The 25,887-nt window shown below is 46.2% G+C and overlaps 1 protein-coding gene across 1 annotated transcript in view; it reads left to right on the top strand.

Moving 5' to 3' along the window:
- Nucleotides 1-8,992: 8,992 nt before the first annotated feature.
- The window catches only part of p3h1 (prolyl 3-hydroxylase 1), a 38,350-nt gene continuing 21,455 nt past the window's right edge, over nucleotides 8,993-25,887 (top strand). Inside the window, exons 1-7 of the mRNA XM_048561252.2 lie at nucleotides 8,993-9,591; nucleotides 15,951-16,103; nucleotides 16,302-16,491; nucleotides 19,416-19,547; nucleotides 20,145-20,284; nucleotides 22,663-22,752; nucleotides 25,122-25,174. Coding sequence (XP_048417209.1) covers nucleotides 9,145-9,591; nucleotides 15,951-16,103; nucleotides 16,302-16,491; nucleotides 19,416-19,547; nucleotides 20,145-20,284; nucleotides 22,663-22,752; nucleotides 25,122-25,174 — 1,205 coding nt within the window. The 5' untranslated portion in view covers nucleotides 8,993-9,144. The remainder of the gene's footprint in view (nucleotides 9,592-15,950; nucleotides 16,104-16,301; nucleotides 16,492-19,415; nucleotides 19,548-20,144; nucleotides 20,285-22,662; nucleotides 22,753-25,121; nucleotides 25,175-25,887) is intronic.

A 25,887-nucleotide genomic window follows, 5' to 3' on the forward strand; every position in this document is an offset into this window, starting at 1 on the left:
TGTTAGCTCTGATCAGTTGTGTAACTTTGTCTCTTATGTCACAGACACACGTGTTCTAAAGATAGCAGAGCCCAGAATGCAACAGAACAAATAGATGTGCCCTGTTCCCTGAACGCAAGAAAATCAATCAGAGTTGACAAGTGCAGACCTAGAGCACACTGCATGGTGTACGAAAACATGCATATCGCTTTGAAATTAAAGTGATCATTCTACCAACACTTGGATTTATATAGCACCCAGCACAATCTCAGCACACCCCAACTAAGCACTTTACCGCCCATGAAGTAGGTCTAGAAGTTTAATCTTAGGATTGTGGAATCCCTACAGTGTAGATAGAGGCCATTCAGCCCACCGAGTTCACACCGCCCCTCCAAAGAGCATCCCATTCAGACCCATCCCCATTCTGATCCCCGTAACCAGGTTTTTCCTGGGGCTAGCCTGAACATTCCTGGACACTATGGGGCAATTTAGCCTGGCCAATCGCTGTAATCTTGTCAGGAAACACAGCAGCTAACTTGTGCAATTCCACATACAGCTCTAACATTACCACTCGATGATGTATTTTAGTGAAGTCGGTTGCTGGGTGAATATTGCCAAGACAACAGGCAGAACTCCCTTGCCCTTCTTCAGACAAGTGCTAGGACGGCAGACAAGACCGTGGAGAAATGTCCCACCCAAAAAACAGAAGCTGTAGCAGTGCAGCCCTCTCGCTGTACTGCACTGAAATGCTGGCCTAGATTTTCTTTCCCATTAATTGGAAGTTGGCATCGCTGGCCAGCATTTATTGCCCATCCGTGGTTGCCCTGGGAGAAGGTGGTAGTGACCTGCTTGAACCATCGGAGTCTTTTTGGTCATGGACCGAGCTCCAGGATTCTGACCCAGTGACATTGAACAAACAGCAATATATTTCCAAGTCGGAATGGTGAATGGCTAAGAGAGGAGCTTGTAGGTGTTCCCATGTATCGGCTGTGCTTGCCCTTCGCGATGGTAATGCTTGTAGGTTGGCAGTTACTGGCTGAGGAGCCTTGGTATATTTCTGCAGTGCATCTTGTAGGTAGTACACTCTGCTGCAACTGAGCCTCAGCAGTAGAGGGATTGGATTCTTGTAGATGTGGTACCAATCAAATGGGCTGCATCAAGATGGTGTCAAGCATCTTCAGTGTTGTTAGAGCTGCACTCATCCAGGCAACTGGACAACATTGCATCGCAACTCCTGACTAGTGCCTTGTCAATGACAAACGGACTCTGGGGAGGAAGGATGTAAGTTGCTCATTGCAGGAATCCTAACTTTTGTCCTGTTTTTGAAGCCACAGTATTCATCTGACTAATCCTGTTCATATTCTGGCCAAAGCTAACCCCCCACGATGTGGATGGGAGTGGGATGGCGGGCGGCGGGGCGGGGGGTTGGATTCATAGTTGGTAGTGCCACTGAATGTCAATATGTGATGGGTAGACTGTCTCTTGTTAGAGATGGCCATTGCCTGGCATTTGTGTGATGGTAATGTTACGACCATTTGTCAGCACAAACCCGGACATTGTCCAGGTCTTTCTACATCTGAACATGGACTGCTTCACAATCTGAGGAGTTGCAACTGGTGCTGAACCTCATGCAGTCATCAGTGAAAATGACCACATTTGACCTTATGATGGAGGCAAGGTCATTGATGAAGTAGCTGAAGATGGTTGGGCCTAGGACACTATCCTGAGGAACTCCTGCAGAGATGTCCCAGAGCTGAGATGATTGACCTCCAACAATCACAACCATCTTCCTATGTGCCAGGTATGAATCCGACTGGTGAAGAGTTCTCCCCTTACTTTGATTGGCTGTAGTTTTATTCATACTCCCTGATGCAATCTTCTGTCAAATGCTGTCATCATGTTGAGGACAGTCACTCTTAACTCTCATCCAGGGATTATTTTAACATTTTTCAATTTAGTGCTTCCTTGTAACTAAACATGGTAATGAACAGGAAGTCTCCTTGCCCAAGTTTGAACTGATACGATGAGACTTTGTGGGGTCCAGTGGCAGCAGTGAGGGGCAACTCTCTCCTCACTGTATACCGACAGTGCCGCTACCTCTGCTGTGTCAGTCAGTTTCTGAGAAAATACATAGCCAGGAATGGCAATGATATGGACTATTACCTTCGAGGTACGATTCCATGAGTGTGACTATCCCAGGCTTTTGATTGACGAGTGGGTCAGCTCTCTCCATTTTGGAACTAGTTCTCAGGTAAGGAGGACTTTGCAGGGTCGACAGAGCAATGTTTACCATTGTTGTTTCCGATGCCTAGGTCAATGTCAGGTGGTCTGCTCAGTTTCATTTTCTTTTCTGAGGCTTTTAAGCAGTTTGATAAAATGGAGCAGTTTGTTACGCTGTTTCAGAGGGCAGTTTCGACTTAAGCACGGTAAGGATAAAATTCACCTTCCTTGATGGGTTTCACTATCCAGGTAAGAGTCTTTACAACAATAATTCCATGGTCATCACTAGACTTCAAATTCTACGTTGTATAATGAAGGATGAATTTGAACCTGGGTCCCTTGAATGTTACATGCAATATCTCTACACTAACAGCTCCCCAAGGTTTTGACCTCTAGGCTTTAGAATGGGATTTGAAACCACAACTAATTCAGAGATGAGCATCATAAAGTCTCAAGCCATAATTAAGAAATGTTTAATCATAAGATTGATGACTGTTTGTTTGTTAATGTGGTACTGACATTTCTCCATGGAAACACAGTAGGCTGTGATATTGAAACCCACAGGATAGGAAGATCATGAGTTTGTTCTCCATTTGTACTGTGCTCGCTCGCAGTGCTCTTTAAGCTAGAGGGTTAGGGGAAAAGGTGTAAACAATCTTTCAGGGTTCCCATTCCAGGTAGATCTCTGTGACTTCTGCTGGATAGAACACACCGAAGCGTTTCAAGGAGGAACAGACGCCCTGAGATCCTCCCCAGGGAATAACACCCATTCACAGTCTAAGAACACACAAGGCAAGAGGGTTGTGTGAGGTGATACACTTTGACTGGAAGAGCATTGAAAGACAACATAAAACAATGGGTTCAACTCTAAAAGGGGTGCAGGAAGAGAGGGGCCTGGGTAAATGTGTGCACAGACCATTGAAGTTTGCAGGGCAGCTGGAGAGAACAGTTAGTAAGATATGCAATGTAATCAGATTTTTTAATAGGGGCATAGCATGCAAGAACAAGGAGGTGATGTTGAGGTTGTACAAGACACTTGTTAGACCTTAGCTGGAATATTGAGTACAATTGTGGGCAACACATTTTCGGAGAGATGGAGACACTGCAGAAGTGATTTGCTAGAATGGTTCCAGGGATGAGAAACTTCAGCGATGGGGACAGATTGAAGAAGTTAGGTCTGTTTTTGTTGGAGAGAAGGCTGAGAAGACATTCGATAATAATGTAGGAACAAATTACAGCAGATGCTGGAATTTGTACTGAAAACAACAAATGCTTGAGATCACAGCTGCTCAGACAGTGGGCAAAGTAAAGTAACACAGGGAGAAACTGGTCCATGCTGACCAGATATCCTAAATTAATCCAGTCCCATTTGCCAGCATTTGGCCCATATCCCTCTAAGCCCTTCCTATTCATGTACCCATCCAGGTGCCTTTTAAATGTTGAAATTGTAACAGCCTCCACCACTTCCTCTGGCAGCTCATTCCATACACGCACCACCCTCTTGGTGAAAACATTGCCCCTTAGGTCCCTTTAAATCTTTCCCCTCTCACTTTAAACCTATTCTCTCTTTGGACTTCCCTACCCTGGGGAAAAGATCTTGGCTATTCAGCCTGTGCAAGCCCCCATGATTTTATAAACCTCTATAAGGGTATCATAGTGGCTCAGTGGTTAGCGCTGTTGCCTCATAGCACCAGGAACCCGGGTTCAATTCCACCCTCAGGCGACTGTCCTGTGTAGAATTTGCACATTCCCCCCATATCTTCATGGATACCCTCCGAGTGCTCTGGTTTCCTCTGACAGTCTGAAGGTGTGCAGGTTGGGTGAATTGGCTGCCTTAAATTAGATCATAGATCATAGGATTTCTACAGTGTGGAAACAGGACCTTCGGCCCATCAAGTCCACACCAACCCATCCCGCTTTAGCACACCTAATCTACACATCCCTGAACACTACAGTCAATTTAGCATAGCCAGTCCTCCTAACCTGCACATCTTTGGAGTGTGGGAGGAAAGCGGAGCACCCAGAGGAAACCTGCACAGACACAGGCAGAATGTCCAAACTCCACACAAACTGTTGCCCGAGGGTGGAATTGAACCCGGGTCCCTGGCGCTGTGAGACAGTAGTGCTAACCATTGAGCCACCGTGCCGCCCTAGACAAGCAATCTGGGCTCATCTGAGATTTGAACCTGGGACCTCTCGCATATCCACGCTGTGTAATCCCCAAAGCAAGAATCATACCCCTTGACCAATGAGCCATTACCTTGTCTGTTGCGTCTGGGGATCTGCAGGTGTAGGTGGATTATCCATGGGAAAATGCAAGGTTACGGGATAGGGTAGTGGCGGTCAGTCTGTGTGGGATGGTCTTCAGAGAAACAGTGCGGACTGGATGGGCTGAATGGTCTATTTCCACACTGTAAGGATTCTATGATTATTTTCCATTCCAGCACAGTCCTGTGGATTTTGCCATGTTTAGAAGGACATTCTTTAATTCCTGGAGGCTGCATAAGGGAATTGCCAATGGCAAGCATACCACCTGGTGCCAACTTGGCAGTTGAGGCTGTAATGAAAAGGTTAAATTTCCAAGCTCCTAAATTTCAGTTTCCCCTCCCCCCCACCCCTACTAGCAGTGATCAGGCACACACACACATTAGAATCCAAGACAACAAAATGTGAGGCTGGATGAACACAGCAGGCCAAGCAGCATCTCAGGAGCACAAAAGCTGACGTTTCGGGCCTAGACCCTTCATCAGAGAGGGGGATGGGGAGAGGGTTCTGGAATAAATAGGGAGAGAGGGGGAGGCGGACCGAAGATGGAGAGAAAAGAAGATGGGTGGAGAGAGTATAGGTGGGGAGGTAGGGAGGGGATAGGTCAGTCCAGGGAAGACGGACAGGTCAAGGAGGTGGGATGAGGTTAGTAGGTAGCTGGGGGTGCGGCTTGGGGTGGGAGGAAGGGATGGGTGAGAGGAAGAACAGGTTAGGGAGGCAGAGACAGGTTGGACTGGTTTTGGGATGCAGTGGGTGGAGGGGAAGAGCTGGGCTGGTTGTGTGGTGCAGTGGGGGGAGGGGACGAACTGGGCTGGTTTAGGGATGCAGTAGGGGAAGGGGAGATTTTGAAACTGGTGAAATCCACATTGATACCATTGGGCTGCAGGGTTCCCAGGCGGAATATGAGTTGCTGTTCCTGCAACCTTCGGGTGGCATCATTGTGGCAGTGCAGGAGGCCCATGATGGACATGTCATCTAAAGAATGGGAGGAGGAGTGGAAATGGTTTGCGACTGGGAGGTGCAGTAGTTTGTTGCGAACTGAGTGGAGGTGTTCTGCAAAGCGGTCTCCAAGCCTCCGCTTGGTTTTCCCAATGTAGATGAAGCCACACCGGGTACAGTGGATGCAGTATACCACATTGGCAGATGTGCAGGTGAACCTCTGCTTAATGTGGAATGTCATCTTGGGGCCTGGGATGGGGGTGAGGGGGGAGGTGTGGGGGCAAGTGTAGCATTTCCTGCGGTTGCAGGGGAAGGTGCCGGGTGTGGTGGGGTTGGAGGGCAGCGTGGAGCGAACAAGGGAGTCACGGAGAGAGTGGTCTCTCCGGAAAGCAGACAGGGGTGGGGATGGAAAAGTGTCTTGGGTGGTGGGGTGGGATTGTAGATGGCGGAAGTGTCGGAGGATGATGCGTTGTATCCGGAGGTTGGTGGGGTGGTGTGTGAGAACGAGGGGGATCCTCTTTGGGTGGTTGTGGCGGGGACGGGGTGTGAGGGACATGTTGCGGAAAATACGGGAGACGCGGTCGAGGGCGTTCTCGATCACTGTGGGGGGAAAGTTGCGGTCCTGGAAGAACTTGGACATCTGGGATGTGCGGGAGTGGAATGTCTTATCGTGGGAGCAGATGCGGCGGAGGCGGAGGAATTGGGAATAGGGGATGGAATTTTTGCAGGAGGGTGGGTGGGAGGAGGTGTACTCTAGGTAGCTGTGGGAGTCGGTGGGCTTGAAATGGACATCAGTTACAAGCTGGTTGCCTGAGATGGAGACTGAGAGGTCCAGGAAGGTGAGGGATGTGCTGGAGATGGCCCAGATGAACTGAAGGTTGGGGTGGAAGGTGTTGGTGAAGTGGATGAACTGTTTGAGCTCCTCTGGGGAGCAAGAGGCGGCGCCGATACAGTCATCAATGTACCGGAGGAAGAGGTGGGGTTTGGGGCCTGTGTAGGTGCGGAAGAGGGACTGTTCCACGTAACCTACAAAGAGGCAGGCATAGCTGGGGCCCATGCGGGTGCCCATGGCCACCCTCTTTGTCTGTAGGAAGTGGGAGGAGTCAAAAGAGAAGTTGTTGAGGGTGAGGACGAGTTCGGCTAGGCGGATGAGGGTGTCGGTGGAGGGGGACTGGTCGGGCCTGCGGGACAGGAAGAAGCGGAGGGCCTTGAGGCCATCTGCATGCGGAATGCAGGTGTATAGGGACTGGACGTCCATGGTGAAGATGAGGTGTTGGGGGCCAGGGAATTGGAAGTCCTGGAGGAGGTGGTGGGCGTGGGTGGTGTCACAGACGTAGGTAGGGAGTTCCTGGACCAAAGGGGAGAAGATGGAGTCCAGATAGGTGGAGATGGGTTCGGTGGGGCAGGAGCAGGCTGAGACGATTGGTCGACCAGGGCAGGCAGGTTTGTGGATTTTGGGAAGGAGATAGAAACGGGCCGTGCGGGGTTGGGGAACAATGAGGTTGGAGGCTGTGGGTGGGAGGTCCCCTGAGGTGATGAGGTCATGAATGGTGTTGGAGATGATGGTTTGGTGCTCGTATGTGGGGTCATGATCGAGGGGGCAGTAGGAGGTAGTGTCGGAGAGTTGGCGTCTGGCCTCGGCGATGTAGAGGTCAATGCGCCAAACTACCACTGCGCCACCCTTGTCTGCAGGTTTGATGGTGAGGTTAGGGTTGGACCGGAGGGAGTGGAGGGCTGCCCGTTCTGCGGGGGAGAGGTTGGAGTGGGTGAGAGGGCTGGAGAGGTTGAGGCGGTTAATGTCTCGACGGCAGTTGGAGATGAAGAGGTCGAGGGCGGGTAGGAGGCCTGGGGGTGGTGTCCAGGAGGAGGACTTGTGTTGGAAGCGGGTGAAGGGGTCAGTGGAGGGAGGGTTAGGCTCCCGGTTGAAGAAGTAGGCGTGGAGGCGAAGGCGGCGGAAAAACTGTTCTATGTCCAATCGTGAATGGTATTCGTTGATGTGTGGTTGTAGGGGGACAAAGGTGAGCCCCTTACTAAGGACTGACCGTTCGTCCTCAGTCAGTGGGAGGTCTGGGGGGATGGCGAAGATGCGGCAGGGTTCAGTGTGGCACATTAGAATCACATTAGAATCAACTGTTTTCGAATTCAGGCTTCTGGGACAGGAGACATAGGAAAACAAGGAATGAAAAGCCATTTGGGGAAACCAAGCGGAGGCTTGGGGACCGCTTTGCGGAACACCTCCGCTCAGTTCGCAACAAACAACTGCACCTCCCAGTCGCCAACCATTTCCACTCCCCCTCCCATTCTCTAGATGACATGTCCATCATGGGCCTCCTGCAGTGCCACAATGATGCCACCCGAAGGTTGCAGGATCAGCAACTCATATTCCGCCTGGGAACCCTGCAGCCATATGGTATCAATGTGGACTTCACCAGTTTCAAAATCTCCCCTTCCCCTACTGCATCCCTAAACCACCCCAGTTCGTCCCCTCCCCCCACTGCACCACACAACCAGCCCAGCTCTTCCCCCCCACCCACTGCATCCCAAAACCAGTCCAACCTGTCTCTGCCTCCCTAACCGGTTCTTCCTCTCACCCATCCCTTCCTCCCACCCCAAGCCGCACCCCCATCTACCTACTAACCTCATCCCACCTCCTTGACCTGTCCGTCTTCCCTGGACTGACTTATCCCCTCCCTACCTCCCCACCTATACTCTCTCCACCTATCTTCTTTACTCTCCATCTTCGGTCCGCCTCCCCCTCTCTCCCTATTTATTCCAGTTCCCTCTCCCCATCCCCCTCTCTGATGAAGGGTCTAGGCCCGAAACGTCAGCTTTTGTGCTCCTGAGATGCTGCTTGGCCTGCTGTGTTCATCCAGCCTCACATTTTATTATCATGAAAAGCCACATGTATGTTTCAGTGGAGGCTCTCATCAAACTTTTAGGGTCAAAATGTTACATGGAAATATTTAAGGTTATTTGAAGTGGACAGAAGAGTCCAGTTTCTTCCACCCTTCTTGCAACAATGGGATTAAGAGATATGAATCCCTGCTTTATTTGTAAATTTTTTTTTGCACACACTTGAACTCCCACTATTGCCAGGTCAGCTAAAAAGAAAACTGAGTAGCTTACTGTGAAGGAGAGCAAAGGAATCTCCTGGCATCTAATGTACAGGAACTTAAGTTTTGAATAAAACAGGCTTGATTCCTTTAAATCAACTTAAAACTTTAAAAGCGCATTTACGATTGTGAAATATCCTGAGGCTGAGGGAATCTGACAGCAAGGGAGCATTCAGGGACAAGGGATATGGGAGACAACCAGAGAGATAGCTCTTAATGAGATCTGCAAAAGTGTATTGAAACGCTGAACCCTTTTCCTCTTCTAGCCCCCTAGCTCCGAACTCAGACCTTGAGTTTAGTTCAAGTTCTCTGAAGTGAGTCCTTGTTTCTCCACATTTCAAGAGATTCCATCACAAACCCGCCCCTCAAGCTTAACACTGACCGTATTACATGAACATTCTGTGTTGAAAGAATTTGTGAGCAGTTGTGACTGGCTACTGGGAGGAGACAGGTCTAGGCTCCACCTTCAGGGAGGAAGCTCTCTCTCCAGTTCAAATTTCATCTGAAACTCTGTTCCTCACAAGGCTGCAGTGCCTATGACTCTCTCTCTCTCTCTGTCTCTGTCTCTGTCTCTCCACCCCCACTTCTCCTGCTCTCTCTTTCTCTCTCTCTCTCTCTTTCCACAGACATGGCCCCCTGGCTCTCTTGGCCCATCTCCCTCACCCTCATCCTAGTCACTGGGAGCTGGGCCGAAAAGCAGGAGCAAGGCCAGGCCCCACTGGAACCATATGACCGTCTGTTCAGTGCTGCAGTGGAGGCATATTACCGCAACGACTGGCAAGGGGTCATCATCAACATGGAACGGGCCCTGCAGAACCAAGTAAACCTGCGGCAGATTAAGGTCCATTGCTGGACCCACTGCAACAACAAGACAAGGTTTGCCATCTCAAGCAGCGGGCAGGACTTCTTCTTCGACACTAATTTCTTCAACACTGTGCTAAAGAAGGCCGACTGCCTGAAACAGTGTGAGGAAAACAAGCTGGGGCCTTACTCCATGCATCAGATCTCTGAGGAGATGCTGCTAGAGTTCCAGAAGAGGACCCCTTACAATTACCTGCAAATGGCATATTTCAAGGTAATGTTAACCAGCATTGTCCAAGATGTTTTCAAAAGCATTGATGTCTCACTTTCTGGGATTGGTGCTGATTTATGCAGCCATTTTTCAATAACTGGTCATCTTGACCCATAGCCTAATGTAACAATTCCACCTTGTTTCTGAAATCCCACAACTATATCTTAAAGGTTTCCGCCGAACAACTCACCCTTTGCTCCTTCCTTCAATTTTAGCAGGAAATTATACATTCTTGTCCTCAATAGTGAGAGCTCCTGGTGTTGGGTGGAATGCAGGTTATATTTCCACATTTCTCTGTACTAATGCAGCAAGGTCTGTTTTAACAGTATGAAGGTTTTTAAAGAGAACTGGTTGCATTAGTACAGAGAAATGCAGGTTACATCTGTTACCAACTCCTCCAGCTTTTAAAAACGCCTTCAAGTTGAGTTGGAAGTTGTCACAGTAATGAAACCCAAATGTTTTCGGATACCCTGCCCAGCAGATTTAAGAAATAACTTATAGGCTAAAGTATGTTATTAATTTTATGCAGGTTCACTAATGGCCACTCAATGCTGAATGTCAAGCAAGAGAGAGTTCTCCTGCTCTGTGTTCTTATTTCCACTCCACAGATTATACAAAATGTTTTCAGTCCTGTTGTACCGCATAGGTTTGTGTCAGGTTCGATTCAAATGTCTGAGCTGCCACTGAACTTTGGCTGTCGTGGACACTAACATCTTATTCTTTTACAACTTGCTTGGTTTAGCATTGATAGCGGGTGCATTGTGTGGCTAGCCCCGGCCTCACTGTGTGCTCTTGATAGGTTTAGTCTGTTTTAATTGTGCCTTAGTGGAGAACTGCAGCTGGGGGCCTCTGTCCCACCCTGGCTCCCTCCCTCCCCCAGCCAAGCCCATTATTAGCCTGAGTGCCACGTAGAAGCTGCCTCTCAGTTGTAACTCTCTCTTACTGCCTGCAGCTTCCCTTCTGTAGTTTGCAAGTTCATTGTAAAATCCTACTAAACTTTGCACAACCCTTGACTCTATGTCTGAAAACAAACAGCTTCTATCTCCTGTTGTCAGGCCAGTTGTTGTACATTTCTTTAACAAGCTGGAATTTTATCGGCTTCCTTCTCCTGTTTAACGCATTGTTTTCCCTCACTTTCTTTTACACGGTCCTCAAATTCTTTATCAACTCCATCTGTTCTTCTCCCAGCTTTAAGAAATCGTGCCCTAACATAGAAAACTCCCACAAACTACTGTTGTATTCCCCGGAATTTTGAAGAGTTAAAGGACTGTTTGAATAAAAGTTCTCAAGTGCAGATTGAGATAAAGTATTTTTACAATCTTAGGGAATGTGAATTTAGGGCCATTGCAAAAAAAACAGTAAAGTCAAACCTTTCAGGAATGACATCAGGAAACCCAAAAGGTGGTAGATGGTTGAAATTTGCTTTCACAAATGGTTATTAACATGAAGCCAATCGTTCAATTTATGTCTGAGACTGAACAGATTTTTGTGAAAGTGAGGATATTATGGCTTATGAATTTGAGAAACTTCTCAGCCATGATTGAATGGTGGAGCTGATTCGATGGGCTGAATGGCCTAATTTCTGCTCCCATGTCTTATGGTCGTGTGAGGCAAAGGTATAGGAGCAGAGCCACAGGCCAGCCACAATCTAATTGAATGACTGACCAGGCTAGGGAGGTTAAGAACGATCCTATTCTCGTGCTCCTTCCAGTTATTTTAAAAATGATGTTGACTGAGGAATGATTATTAACCACGGCAGTTGGAGCACTTCCCTACACAGCTTCATAGTTACACATTGGGATCTGAACGAGAGACTTGGTCTCACAACCCTCTGAGGAAGTAAGAGAGCACCTTCGCCCCAGCTGATATCACCTTCAATTGCAGGAGCAAGTTACTATAGGTCTGCGCTGAAAACAAAGGGTGCTGGAAATCACAGCAGGGGCTGCTTCCACAGAGACAGAACCAGCTAATGCTCTGAGTCTGGATGACTCTTCATCAGAGCTTGCAACATTAGCTTGCTCTCTGTCCACGGATGCTGCCTGGCCTGCTGTGATTTCCAGCACTTGCTCAGTTGTTCTCAGTCACTTGCAATCATAGCAGTTACATTTATGTTATTTTTTTCTCCTTCAATTCCAAAGCTGCAAATTTGTTACAACATATCGCTGGGCATTTCTTTGGCTTCTTAATGTTGAAACATTTGAGCTTAACACACAGAAAGGATATGTATATAGATGTCCCCTAACATTTCAAGCCTATTTAATAAGTAAAACTACCCTTGACAGCTGATTGCAGTGTTCCGATGTCCATGGTTCAATCCCTGGTTTCCCTGTTGATGTCAGTGCCCTCAGGTTCCTGATGCCAGCTGGAAAGTCTTCTCTATGTGGGCACTGGTTCAAAATCGGGCTCCAGCTGTGATGTTTCCCTGTGGGTGAGTAATAGAGCAGTTTAGGGTCTTCACTGAAGGATGTGAGTTAGAGCAGCAACCTGAGGGAGAATTAACCCGAACCCTTAAGAGGGCTGGAAAGACCAGGAAGAGAGTGACGAATAGCCAGCTCTGTACCTGAGTGGGTCAGAAGAGATTTGTGATGGTGGCCATTTGCAATACAGACTGAATGAAAACAGGGCCCAGCACAGAAGTTTGAACTAACCAGTAGCCATCAAGGTGAAGATATGGGTGAAAGGTCAGTGATAATGGGAACTGCAGATGCTGGAGAATCCAAGATAACAAAGTGTGGAGCTGGATGAACACAGCAGGCCAAGCAGCATCTCAGGAGCACAAAAGCTGATGTTTCGGGCCTAGACCCTTCATCTGATGAAGGTTCCAGGCCCGAAACGTCAGCTTTTGTGCTCCTGAGATGCTGCTTGGCCTGCTGTGTTCATCCAGCTCCACACTTTGTTATCTTGGGTGAAAGGTCAGCCAGGTTTTGTTTCTGCCCTTGTCAGTAGTCCCTTCTGGGACAAATACTTTGTAGCAACCTTGCGAATCTAGGGGAATGTTAAGACACTCAACTAGAGAAAAGGCATCTGTTATCTCCCACAGGCTCTTCAGGTGCCAGGGCAGGTGTCAGAACGAGAGCCTCTTGGACTTCAGACTGCCTGCACCAACTGTTATGCAGCAAGGCACAGACACTCAGCCAGGCTGGGCATTGCCCCCAGCAGCAGGAACCTGTCCAGAGCCACCATAACTTAAACATTTCATTGTGGAAATTAGAAGTGTCCAGACAGAAGCATTAGTAAGAAATGAAACAGCAACGACACTGCGCATTCCTGTACTGTCCTAAAACTGTTCCATGTCCTAACAGAACATGAAATAGACAAGCTATGCCACTGAGTCGCATAAAGAAACATTCGGAGCAAAGCCTCCAGCTCAGGTCATTGGGTGAATGGTAGTTTTTGATCTAACAGTTTCATGCAAAGGGTATGCAACTGTGTGGTATTGATTGCACAGGAAAATTCCAACAATTCCAGCTACTTGGAACAAAAGCAAGGTTAAGGAAGGACATTTTAAGGAGTGTCTTAAGGGAAGACAGAGAAATAGAGAGGCAAACATACTTAAGGATTGGATTCCCGAGCATGGGATCTATGTAGCTGAAGACATGTTCATCAACGTTGGAGCCAAGAAAATCATAAATGTGCAAGAGGCTGGAATTGGAGGCACATACAGAGGTTTGTACAACTGGAAGAGGTTACAGAGAAAGGGACACTCATATGGGACTTAGATTGTTAAAGTAGTCATGAAAGCCAAGTAATGAATTGTTCCCTAAGCTGCTGACAAAATATATCCTTCTCTATTCTTCTATTCTTCTTTGTAATGATCTGTAGTTTCAATCAGAGCTATATAGTACAGTCTGGAAGCATGGGATTTGATCCTAGTTTGGAGAGGTCCCGGGTACTTAACACGTTGGAAATATTATATTTGGTGCATAACCTGGTGAGTTTACTACTGTCCTGCAGTGGTGTCATTTCAGTTACAAGGAATATACTCTATGGATGCTAACTTAAAACATTGTCAAGATGCCTGAGTGGTCAGCATCTTCCTGAGAAGTCAATTCCACACAGTTGCATGCCCCTTTCATGAGCAGTTTCATCAAAACCTACTGTTCATCCTCTGCCCTGAACTGCAGTCTTTGCTGCCAATTATAGAACACAGCTGCATCAGCATATCAAGCTTCAAGTGGCCCCTGCTAAGATAGAGTCCGAGACATGCTACAATATGGTGATGATACAAGAATATAAGAGGATTAGAAACAGGAGCGGGAGCAGGCCATCTGGTTCCTTGGGCCTGCTCTGCCATTCAGTAAGATCATGGCTGATCTTTTCTTGGACTCAGCTTTACTTATTTGCCCAGTCACCATGAACTTCAATTCCTTTACTATTCAAAAATCTATCTATCTTTGCCTTAAAAACATTCAACGAGGTAGCCTCAGCTACTTCACTGTACAGGGAATTCCACAGATTTATAGCCTTTTGGGTGAAGAAGATCCTCCTCAAATCTGCTCCCCCTTATTTTAAGGCTATGCTCTCTAGTTCTGGTTTCATCCACCAGTAGGAACAGCTTCCCTGCTTCTATCTTATCTATTACCTTCATAATTTAAGTGTTTCGATATTAGATGCCCCCCTTATTTTACTAACTTCCAATGAGTACAGTCCTAGTCTACTCCATCTCTCCTCATCAGCCAACCCTCCCAATTCCAGAATCAACCTAGTGAACCTTCACTTCATCTCCTGTAGTGCCAGCACACCCTTTCTCAATTAAGGAGAACAAAAATGCGCACTGATATCATGAGCATGTCTCTGAAAAGGATACTGCATACAAGCTGCGGAACATAACGCAGCAAAGTTCACTGCAGGTCAGGCCATGGATCAACAGGAGCCTTAGGCCTAAATACAATATAAATCTTGTCAGGAGTCAAGATAAGATTCCAGGCTGCTCTACAGCACACTATAATCTCTCACTGTTCTGCAAATGATTCAAATCAAGCGTAAACATGTTGAGTACAAACCTTTGGTCACTTTTTGGAATGAAGTTTAAATTGCCAAATATTCATTAGTAGTAAGTAAGAATTAGCCCATTATAATGTCAATCCAGAAGCCCTGTCCCCCAAATTCTCTCTGCTTCTTTACTGCCCAATTTACATTTAGAAGGTTCCTTGAATCCCACATCTTCAACCAATCCCTCAGACAGTGACTCATCGACATGGGAGTTTGTCTGTGCTTGATGGGCTAAACTTCTTCTCAACTGTAATCTTTCTATGATGTGTGCTGCATTTTCCTCTGTCCCCCACATGTTTGATACTAAAGGTGCTACAGAATGGCAAATTCTGTTTTTTCTGTATCCTGGGAATCTAAAGCTCCTTAAAGACATCGCTTGAAGCATGAGACTAACGTGCATGTCTAAAATCCCAATGGTTTTTCTCTTTTCTCCTCCTGCTATCACTGGTTGCTTACCAGAAAACTCTCCTTGCCTCTGGCGATCCCAAATAGCCAGCAATCATTTGTGAACATCAGCAATGAGAGTTACCACAGGGATCATCTGCGCAGAGCTCAATCCTGAGGTTGCCTGGCATGGGAAAACCTCTGTGGATAACCTCCATTTACTTTCCGAAACCAGGAATGTGGAATCCAATCAGAGAATGTCTTCCATCGCATCTATTAAGAAGGAACTTACTCTTTATCTTAGAGTCATAGCGTCATATAGCATAGAAACAGACCCTTCAGACAAACCACTCCACGTTGACTAAACTACTCCTGCCTGCCTGAACTTGTCCCATGTCACTCCAAGCCTTTCCTATTCATGTACTTATCCAATTGTCTTTTAAATGTTGTAACTGTACATACATCCACTACTTTCTCCAGCAGTTCGTTCCACACATGAACCACTCTCTCTGTATAAAAAGGTTGCTGGTCATTTCCTTTTTAAGTCTCTCTCATCCCTAAATCCGCAGAGGGCAATTGAATCGGCTTACATTGCTGCAGGTCTGGAGTCACACGTAGGCCAGACCAGGTAAGCATGGCAGATTTCTGTCCCTAAAGGATATTCGTGACCTGGATGGGTTTGTATAACATTGATCGCTATCATTTTTAAATTGATTCAAATTTCACTGTCAGTCATAATGGGATTTTAACCTTAGTCCCCAGAACATTGGCCTGGATGACTAGCTCAGTGGCCCATTAGAGTCCTGCTTTCTGAGCCCACTGTACTAGGCTGGGGATCACAGCAGGACATTCCTGGCTGTGAACCAAACATTGAGAACTATTTATCAGATCATCTTCTACTGAAAAACCTTACCCTAAATGACTTGCTGCATACTGTTTTCTACGATGCCCTTATGATGCTGTGTAAAATGAGGTTTGTGTTACAGATTAAAATGTTAGATAAAGCTGTTGCTGCTGCTTACACCTTCTACGTGGTGAACCCGGAGCACCTGGAGATGAGGCAGAATCTGGAATATTACAAGATGATGGCTGGCGTGAAGGATTCCGACTTCAGGGACTTGGAAGCCAAACCCCACATGGTAATAACTTGCAACTGACCCAACGTTACAACTGGCATTCTTTGTATCAGCACTAGTGCTCAGAGCTCTATGCCCGCAATGTACTGTACAATTAGAAATCAGACTCATATACAGGAACCCAAAGGCAGGCATATCTTGTGCGTGCTTTAGATTCTATTGATATTCTGTTGATCCCAGTTCTGTTGCCTCATTTCTCAGGATGTTTTCCGCACAGGAGTCCGATATTACACAGACGAGCAGTTTGAACCAGCAATTGAGTTTTTAGAAAATGCTCTGGTGGAATATTTCAAGGCAGACATGGAGTGTCGTGCTCTCTGTGAGGGCCCATACAACTTTGATGGTTACAGTTACATGGAATACAATGCAGACCTGTTTCAGGCTATAACAGGTAAGACTTTTATTTCACTCGGCAACAGTAAGAACTGCCGATGCTGAAGTCAGAGATAACACAATGTGGAGCTGGAGGAACACAGCAGGCCAGGCAGCATCAGAGGCGCAGGGAAGCTGAGGTTTCGGGTTGGGACCCTTCGTCAGAAATGGGGCCGGGCGAAGGGAGCTGGGAAATAAATATCGCGAGGAGGGGCGGGGCCGGGGGAGGGTAGGTGGGATGGTGATAGGTGAATGCAGGTAGGGGATAGTGGGGACTGGTCGGTGGGAAGTGGAGGGCGAATAGGTGGGAGAGAAGATGGACAGGTTGTGTCAGGTGAAGGAGGCAGGGGTGAGAGGGAGGATTGGGTGTAGGCTGTGGTCGGAGGTGGGGAGATTTTAAAACTGGTGAATTCAGTGTTAAGGCCATTGGGCTGCAGGCTCCTGAGGTGGAATGTGAGGTGTTGTTCCTCCAATTTGCCTGTGGTGTCATGGTGGCACTGGAAGAGGCCCAGGATGGTCATGTCACCTAGGAAGTGGGAAGGGGAGTTAAAATTATTGGCGACTGGTAGGTGTTGTTGATTATCACATATAGAGCGCAGGTGCTCCATGAATCAGTCCCTGACTCCCCGGTTGGTCTCACTGATGTAGAGGAGGCCACATTGGGAGCAGCAGATGCAACAGACCACATTGACGGACGTCCAGATGAACCTCTGTGTAATATGAAAAGGAGGTGAGGGGACAGGCGTAGGGGCAGGTGTAGCATTTCCTGTGGTTACAGGGAAAGGTGCCGGGGGTGCGGGCGGGGGGTTAGCGGGGAGTGTGGAGTGGACAAGGGAGTTGCAGCGAGTGCAGTCCCCACTAAAGGTAGATAGGGGTGGGGATGGAAATATGTCTTTGGGTGTGGAGTTGTATTGTAGATGACAGAAGTGGTGGAGAACGATACATTGGATGCGGAAGTTGGTGTGGTGATATGTCACATATCACGCTACCAACTTTTGCATCCAGAGCATCATCCACCACCAACCTCACCAGAGGAGCAACACCTCATATTCCGCCTCGGGAGCTTACAGCCTAATGGCCTGAACGTGGGCTTTAAAAACTACCCACCCCCCCGGCCTCATCCCACGTCCAAACTTACCTCTCATCCCCGCCTTCGTGGCCTGGCACAACCTGTCCATCTTCTCTCCCACCTCTCTGCCCTCCACATGCCATCAACCAATCGCCACTATCGCCTGCCTGCATCCACCTATCACCATCCCACCTACCTTCCCCCCGCCCCACCCCACCTCCCACTATTTATTTCCCAGCTCCCTTGCCCCAGCCCCATTTCTGAGGAAGGGTCCCAATCCGAAACGTTCACTTTCCTGCTCCTTTGATGCTGCCTGGCCTGCTGTGTTCCTCCAGCTCCACACTGCGTTGCCACTTTCATTTCATTCCCTCTATGGTCCAGGAACCCTTCGTTAGCTGTTCCAATGTCAGTTCATTTGGTAACACTCATTCCTGTGAATCAGTGGGTTCTGGTTCTACAGGTAAAAAGACAGTAGAGTGGGACTAACTGGATACCTATTTCACTAGAATTGTCATGATGGACTGAATAGCCTCTTCTGTAATGCAGCTGTGACAGATTTGGATAATGTCTCCATTCACCAGCCTGGCATTCACGAACAAACATTGAATAAGAGCTGATGTAATTGTGTTTGGAAAGCTGGATCAGATGGTGGTAAATCAGCAAGTGCTGCTCTGTTGGAGGTGACACCTTACAGCTGAGTGGCGAAACCGAGGTCTTTGCCCACCTTGGACGAGAATTTAAAGGATCACATGGCTGTATTTCAAGAGGACTGCTACTGTTTTCCTGGGTGTCCTAGTCAATCTGTATACCACAACCAACATCACTTATAACAAAAATCTCACCGTTATCACATTGCTGGTTGTGGGAGCTTGCTGTGCACAGTTGCGTCATTACTTCAATCTTTATATTTGTACACAATGGTGGAGTTCCACACAATGGAATCCAACTTCCATTTTCTGAAGAAGGGTCCTGACCTGAAACGTCAGCTTTCCTGCTCCTATGATGCTGCTGGGCCTGCTGTGTTCATCCAGCTTCACACCGTGTTATCTCAGATTTTCCAGCATCAGCAGTTCCTACTATCTCTATTTTTGGAATCCAGGTCACTGATGTAATCATAAAAATCTCTCCAGGTCATTTGGCCCATCAAGACCACAACGCCCTCTCCAAAAACATGCCACCCAGACCCACCCGCTTGTCTATCCTATCCTTGTAACCCTTACATTTCTCATGGCTAACCCAGCTAGCTTGCATATCCCTGGGCCATATGGGCAATTTAGCATGGCCAATCCACCTTATCTGGATATCTTTGGACTGAGGAAGGAAACCAGAACACTTAGAGGTCATGGAGAATGTGCAAACTCCCTACAGATAGCAGCCCAAGGGTGGAATTGAACCCAAGGTCCTGGCACTATGAGGCAGCTGTGCTAACTGCTGAGCCACGATAAGTAATAGATTCTCAAGCAAAGATTTTTGAACTTAGTGCAGGGTACAAACTGAATCAGGATTTTCTTGGGTCTGCGTGGCTCAGTGGAGAGCCCAAAACAATGGCTTTGAAGGATGCGAGTGAAATTTGCCCTCTGAGGTGGGGGTAGCCTCTTTTCTTGATAGGGCATGGGTAGGTGTTGTGAATGATAACTGTTTTTGAAGCATCCAATGTTGTCACTCACCATTCCTGCTTGGGATTTCAGTGTTGATACGGGATGTGGCCACAATTTCATGTACAGAATTGTACCAAATCTCCCCAAAGATTGGTGAAAAGTGTGTGAATATCTCTGGAGCAATCTACTGTTTCAGATTGGTAGAGATATCAATTGGTGCTTTGGAAGACTAATGTGTACATCTTACTTGCAAGTGCTATCCACTTTCACTTTCAGATCACTACATTCAGGTGCTCAACTGCAAACAGAACTGTGTGACAGAGCTGGCGAGTCGGCCTGACAGAGAAACACCCATCGATGACTTCCTGCCTTCCCATTTTGACTACCTTCAATTTGCATATTACAACAGTGAGTATCTAGGGTCCTCTGTAATACAGCTTAAAGGGACAGCGTCACCTCGCTAGGTGCAGGGGAGGGAGAAGGAGTTACCTTTGTGGCAAGTTGGGCTGTAGAAAGTTTCCACTTTCAAACGGTTGAAGTGTTGCCAATCCTGATGTTGTGGCTAAATTAAACACATCTGTCATCAATGAAAATGCCAGAAAACCAGACACCATGATTAAAAAAAACTGCATTGACATTTTATTAAATTTTATGATTAAAAAATATGTAGGTCTACAAGCAAAAAGACAGTGGAGCGGGACTATTGGATAGCTATTTCACTAGTACTGGTATGATGGGCCGAATAGCCTCTTTCTGTAATGCAGCTGTGACAGATTTAGATAATATTTGCATTTACCAGCTTAAAGTTCATGAACAAGCATTGAATAAGAACTGATCTAACTGTGTTTGGAAAGCTGGATCAGATGGTGGCAAACATTTTCTGTTTTACTGTTTACATAAAAGGAAAGGTTTGTTGAGTTTAACTATCTTCCTTTTCCATTTAAAACATTGATTCTCATTCTGGAAGCTGAGCTCTGAGCAACTTTATATCTGTTCCAATTCCAGCTGAAGACTACTCCAAGGCTATTGAATGTGCCAAAACCTATTTGCTTTTCTACCCCAATGACGAAGTAATGAACCAGAACCTACAGTATTACCAGGCAGTACTGGGAGAAGAACAGGCCGCATCTCTTGGCCACAGAGAGGTAGATCTGTTCTAGATATCGAGACTTCAGTATCTTGCTTAGATTAAATTAACTTTTCAACTAACAAACAAAAGCCAGTAGCATTTATATAGCACTGTTTACAACCACAGGATTGAGAGCTTTTCATTCCTCTCCCTCCCCAGTAGGGGCCTTCAAGAGTCTTCCAAACAAATTCTGACATCTTGGGCGGACCATTTGGCCTGACTAGTCGATGCTGGCATATTTTAGCATGTCCTTATTAATTCTAATTTCACCCTGTGTCCCAATCCTTTATCCCCTGTCTTCTGATGTATTTTAGGTGGGAGGTTCTAGGCAGGTACCCTGTGGAGATGGGCGACCGTCTCACTGTCAGTATGTGTGTTCCCACTCCCCAGCCCAGCTTGGTACTTTCTAAGCAGGACATCCGGACACCCAAAATAGACAGCGTTTATAAATTGAATTCCTGGATACCCCCTGAGTTGTGGCTGACCTTTGGAGTGTACGTGTGTGTATGTGTGTGTGTGGGTGTGTGTGTGAGTGTGTGTTGGTGGGGTAGGGTTCACTGCGGGATGTATGGGCTTAGGCAAACAGCACAGCAGAAATGCTAACTAGGACCAGAAGGTGTCACCTCCACATGCTAGCTCAGGGCAAATGATGGGCTTTTCCAGTGACAACACCTTGCCCTCACCAACCCCGCCACCCCCCCACCCCACCCAAAAATTCATATCACCTAGGGATCAGTGTTGGAAAGCTCTGGTGCACAAAAACAGAAATTGCTGGAAAACAACTCAGCAGGTTTGAAAGCAATTGTGGAGAGAAATCAGAGCTAATGTTTTGGGCCAAACAGTCACAGAATTGTACAGCACTAAAACAGACCCGTCAGTCTAAGTTGTTTATAGCAACTAGATATTCTAATTTAATCCCTGGCAACATCCTTTAAAGTCTTTTCTGCACCCTTTGAAGTTTAACATCTTCCCTTTATTCATTCATGGGATGAGAGCGTCGCTAGCTTGGCTGCATTTATTGCCCAGAGGGCAGTTAAGAGTCAAACACATTGCTGTAGTTCTGGTGTCACTTGTAGGCCAGGCCAGGGAAGGATGGCAGTTTCCCTCCCTAAAGGGTATTAGTGAACCAAGTGGGCTTTTCCTGACAATCAACAATGGATTCATGGTCATCATTAGATTCTTAATTCCAGATATTTATGGAATTCAAATTCCACCATCTGCTGTGGCGGGATTCAATCCCATATCCTGGGAATATTATCTGGGTCTCTGGATTAATTGTCCAGTGATAATACCACTAGGCCATCACCTCCCCTCCGTTACCAGGGTGACTAGAATTGAATGCGATATTCCTGCAGCAGCCTAATCAATGTCCTGAGGTAACACGGTGTAGAGTTGGATGAACACAGCGGGCCAAGCAGCATCAGAGGAGCAGGAAGGCTGACATTTCGGGCCTAGACCCTTCTTCAGAAGGGCACAGATCTCGCAGGTCCACTATGTTTTAATCTGATCTGGCAATTTCTGATCATTCCTGACGGAATATTCAGGCGTACATCAACAACTCATTGCTGGAGAAGGAGTTGCTGTATTTTGCCAAGGACATCTTTGGAGTTACCTTTATAGATCCAGTGAGTGACCCTTTTTCATTTTCTGAAGAAGGGTTTAGGCTCAAAACATCAGCTTTCCTGCTCCTCTGATGCTGCTTGGCCTGCTGTGTTCATCCAGCTCTACACCTTGTTATCTCAGATTTTCCAGCATCTGCAGATCCTACTATCTCCCTAACCAATGTCTTGCACAGCCGCAACATGGGATCCCAATTCCTATACTCAATGCACTGACCAATAAAGGCAAATGCCTTTTTCACAACCCTGACTACCTTCGACTTCACTTTCAAGGAACTATGAACCTACGCCCTCATGTCTATTTGTTCAGTAACATTCCCCAGGACCCAACCACTAAGTGTATAAGTCCTGCTCTGGTTTGCCTCACTGAAATGTAACACCTCAGATTTATCTAAATTAAATTCCATCTGCCACTCCTTGGCCTATTGGCCCATCTGATCAAGGTACTGTTGGACTCTGACATAACTCTCTTCACTGTCTACTACTTCACCAATTTTGGTGTCATTTGCAAACTTATAAACAATTCCTCTGCAGGGCCCGAAATGTTAACACTGATTTCCCTCCACAGATGCTTTCAGATCTGCCAAGTTTTTCCTTCAAATTTGGTTTTTGTTTCTGAATTCCAATGTTTCTTTTGATGCTTTATTTAGTAATGTTTTGGATCTTTGCATTCTCTGTGATGGCTGCTCTTGGAAATGTCATCACGTTCTTGCATAGATCTTGCAGGTGCTCTATGTTTTAATCTGATCTGACAATTTCTGGTCATTCTTGACAGAATATCCAGGTGTACATCAACAACTCATTGCTGGAGAAGGAGCTGCTGTATTTTGCCAATGAGATCTTTGGTATTACCTTTATAGATCCGGTGAGTATCCAGCCTGCTGCTTTGGCATATTGTGGGAGAAAAACAATTAGAACAGGATAAGGCCATTCAGCCCATAAAGCCTGCTCTGCCATGAATCTGAACATAGCTGATCATTTGCCTCAAAGCCACTTTCTCTAATTATCTCTCTATTCCTTAATGAATCTCCAGAAAGCTATAGACTTCTATTTTGAACCTGCTTAATGATTGAGCTTCCACAGTCCCTTGGGGTAGACCATTCCAAAGATTCACCACCTTCCTAGTGAAGAACTTCCATCTCATTGCAGTCTTCAGTTGCCAACTCCTTATTCTGAGAACATGCCTCTGATTTTAAATCTACCAGGGGAACGATCCTATCTTTCACATTCACGCTGTCTCACCCTGAACGTATGTTACACATTTCAACGAGATCACCTCTCATTCTTCAAAACTCTAGAGAACATGGGTCTAGTTTGGTTTCTAGGGCGATTGCAGATCTGCAAATGCTTCCCCATCAGTCTTGAATGCAGATTGTTCTCAAAATACACTGATACTTTAAGACAATGAGGACACTTGTCTGTCAGTCAATTCTATATTCATTAGCTGACAATGACACTTCTGTAAATAAGTTGGAGCAGAGTAAGTAAGATTTGAGAGATTAATGCATGGTTCTAAGGCTGATTTGGAAAAGATTCATGGTGCATTGGCACCAAAATTGGGGTAAGTGGGAACTGTAACATTAGAATGGCTTTTGCCTGAATTGTGCTCTGACCAGTGTTTCATGTGAGTGCATAACAAAGGCAGTAGAAGGGACTTAAATTAAACAGTGGCAAGAAGGCATCATGTGAGAGGAGATGTGGCAATGAGGTATAGCTGAGTAATGAATTGGAAACAGTTAAGGAGTGTGGTAGAAAGAGACAAGTATGACAGTAAGTGTCCAGTGCCCTTAGTAATGCAATCCAAAGGGGTGATGTGTGTCTAGGAAATGGATAATGGAAAACCAGAAATGGTGGAGCCGTATTTTGTGATCAGAGATAATGGGAACTGCAGATGCTGGAGAAACCAAGATAACAAAGTGTGGAGCTGGATGAACACAGCAGGCCAAGCAGCATCTCAGGAGCACAAAAGCTGATGTTTCAGGCCTAGACCCTTCATCAGAGCCGTATTTTGTGTCTGTTTTCATGATTGAAAATCTTGCAAAATTACTTCCACAACTGAAAGATGAATGGGAAAGTGGAATTTAAAACAATTACAATCAGCAGGAAAAATGTACTGTGAAAACCATTAGATTTAAAGTCTAACAAATCTCCAGGATCTGATGACTGGCATCAGAGGGTCTTAAAGGATTTGGCAGCGCAGCAAATAAATTTTTCTGAGTCTTATCTTGCAAAGCTCCATTGTTTCTGTAGGTGAAAGGAGAATGTTTTAAGAAGTTCATGAGGGGCAATGCTTTTACACAGAGAGGGGTTCATGTGTGGAATGAATTTCCAGAGGAAGTGGATTGGCAAGTTTAGGCGATGGCAAGTCAGGTAGAGAGGGGTAAGGTTTCATCCAGGTGAATTGTACCTGCTCCTCAGGAATTCATTATCAAACTATTGAATTGCCTTTTGAGCGAAATTGCAATTAGGTTACTTTTACCAGACAACCTACCAGTGTTTTTTTCTAAGCAGCCACTGGGATTGGCCAATTTTCAGGAATGTTAACCATAGGGTGATCATAGCACTGGATCACTTATTAATTTGAACACAGAGATTGGTAGGCTTTGATTAACAGTTGGATAAATAGAGGGAAAATGGAGTTAGGTCTGAGATCAGGCATGGCATCATCGACTGGTGACACAGTGCGAAGAGGTTGAATGACGCTCTCCTGTTCCACTTTCCTTTGAGAGAAAAACAGTGGGAGGCAGATATTAGAGAAGCAGCTTAATACTGGGGGAGGGGAGACGTGGTGGGAACGAAATAATGATTTTGGCCCATAATATAATGCTGGAGTTTTGAAGCCAATAGTGGTGAAATGAGATGCACCTCCCAAACACATGATTTACGTATACAAGGACAAGAGGACCAAATATATGGGTAAACTACCATCAGCCAGACCATCAAGACATCAAACACCTTCCAGATTTGAAAATATATCGCCTGTTTCTTCACAAATGTCAGTTCAAAATCCTGAAGCTCCGCCTCTAACTGCACTGTGGATGTCCTACACCACAATGACTATAACAGCTCACCATCCACTATCTCCGAGGCAATTCCTGTTAGCCTAGCAACATTCATAGCCTGTGAAAGAATTAATAGACAAGAGCAATGTGTAAAAGTGAGATCATTTTATATCACCTGACCCCAGCATCTCCAATGGTTCACTTCCAATGAACTTCTTTTTGTTCGTTTTAGGACAAGTGGACGCCTGAGGACGTGATGCCAGTTAAACTCAAAGAGAAGCAAAAGTAAGATTTAAAGTTGCACCTCAAGTCCAGTTGTAATTGTTGATTAAGTCCAGATCAGAAACCTGAGTTGCAGTTTGGTCCTATCCTGCTAAACGATCCTCATCATCAGACATCTTGCCCATTTTCCTCAGTTCAGAACCCAAGATGCTTTCCCTTGAGTTGTTATACGGTGGCCCCTCAGCGGTAACTGATGCTAGAAATGAGTGTAAGGAAGATCAGGGCAATGCTGGTGTTTGACACAGGGATAGTTCATTTTCTTTGGTAAAGGCAACTGAGGTAGTTCCTTATCTGACATTCAGTCTCCTTAATAGGATCCAGCCTTTCAGAAGGAGAAAGATGGGGAAATATAGTAAACTAAAAGTTCTTGGATAGACTCCTTCTACATTGGCCGCAAAAATAAGTCAAATGAAGAGCAGCTAGGGTTTTGAATGGCTAAAATACATCTGTCTGGGAGCTTGACCAACCAACTGTTGGTTCCTGAAAGGGCTGAAGTGACAAACATATGCCTGTAATGCATCGTAATTCTGAGCAGTTTACCTTGATTTGGGCAGGGATCTGGTTCAGAGCTAGATGTTACTCCAATGATGCTACTCCCCTTGTCTTTTGCCCTGGTTTCTTGGTAGCACACAGAAGGGAGGGCCCTATTTTCAGGCCATAGCCTAAGCCAGGCTAGCTGATATCATGTTTTGAGAAGATTTGTAGCTCAGGTTGAG

This window comes from Stegostoma tigrinum, chromosome 28, assembly GCF_030684315.1.
Source record: "Stegostoma tigrinum isolate sSteTig4 chromosome 28, sSteTig4.hap1, whole genome shotgun sequence".
Classification (NCBI taxonomy): domain Eukaryota; kingdom Metazoa; phylum Chordata; class Chondrichthyes; order Orectolobiformes; family Stegostomatidae; genus Stegostoma; species Stegostoma tigrinum.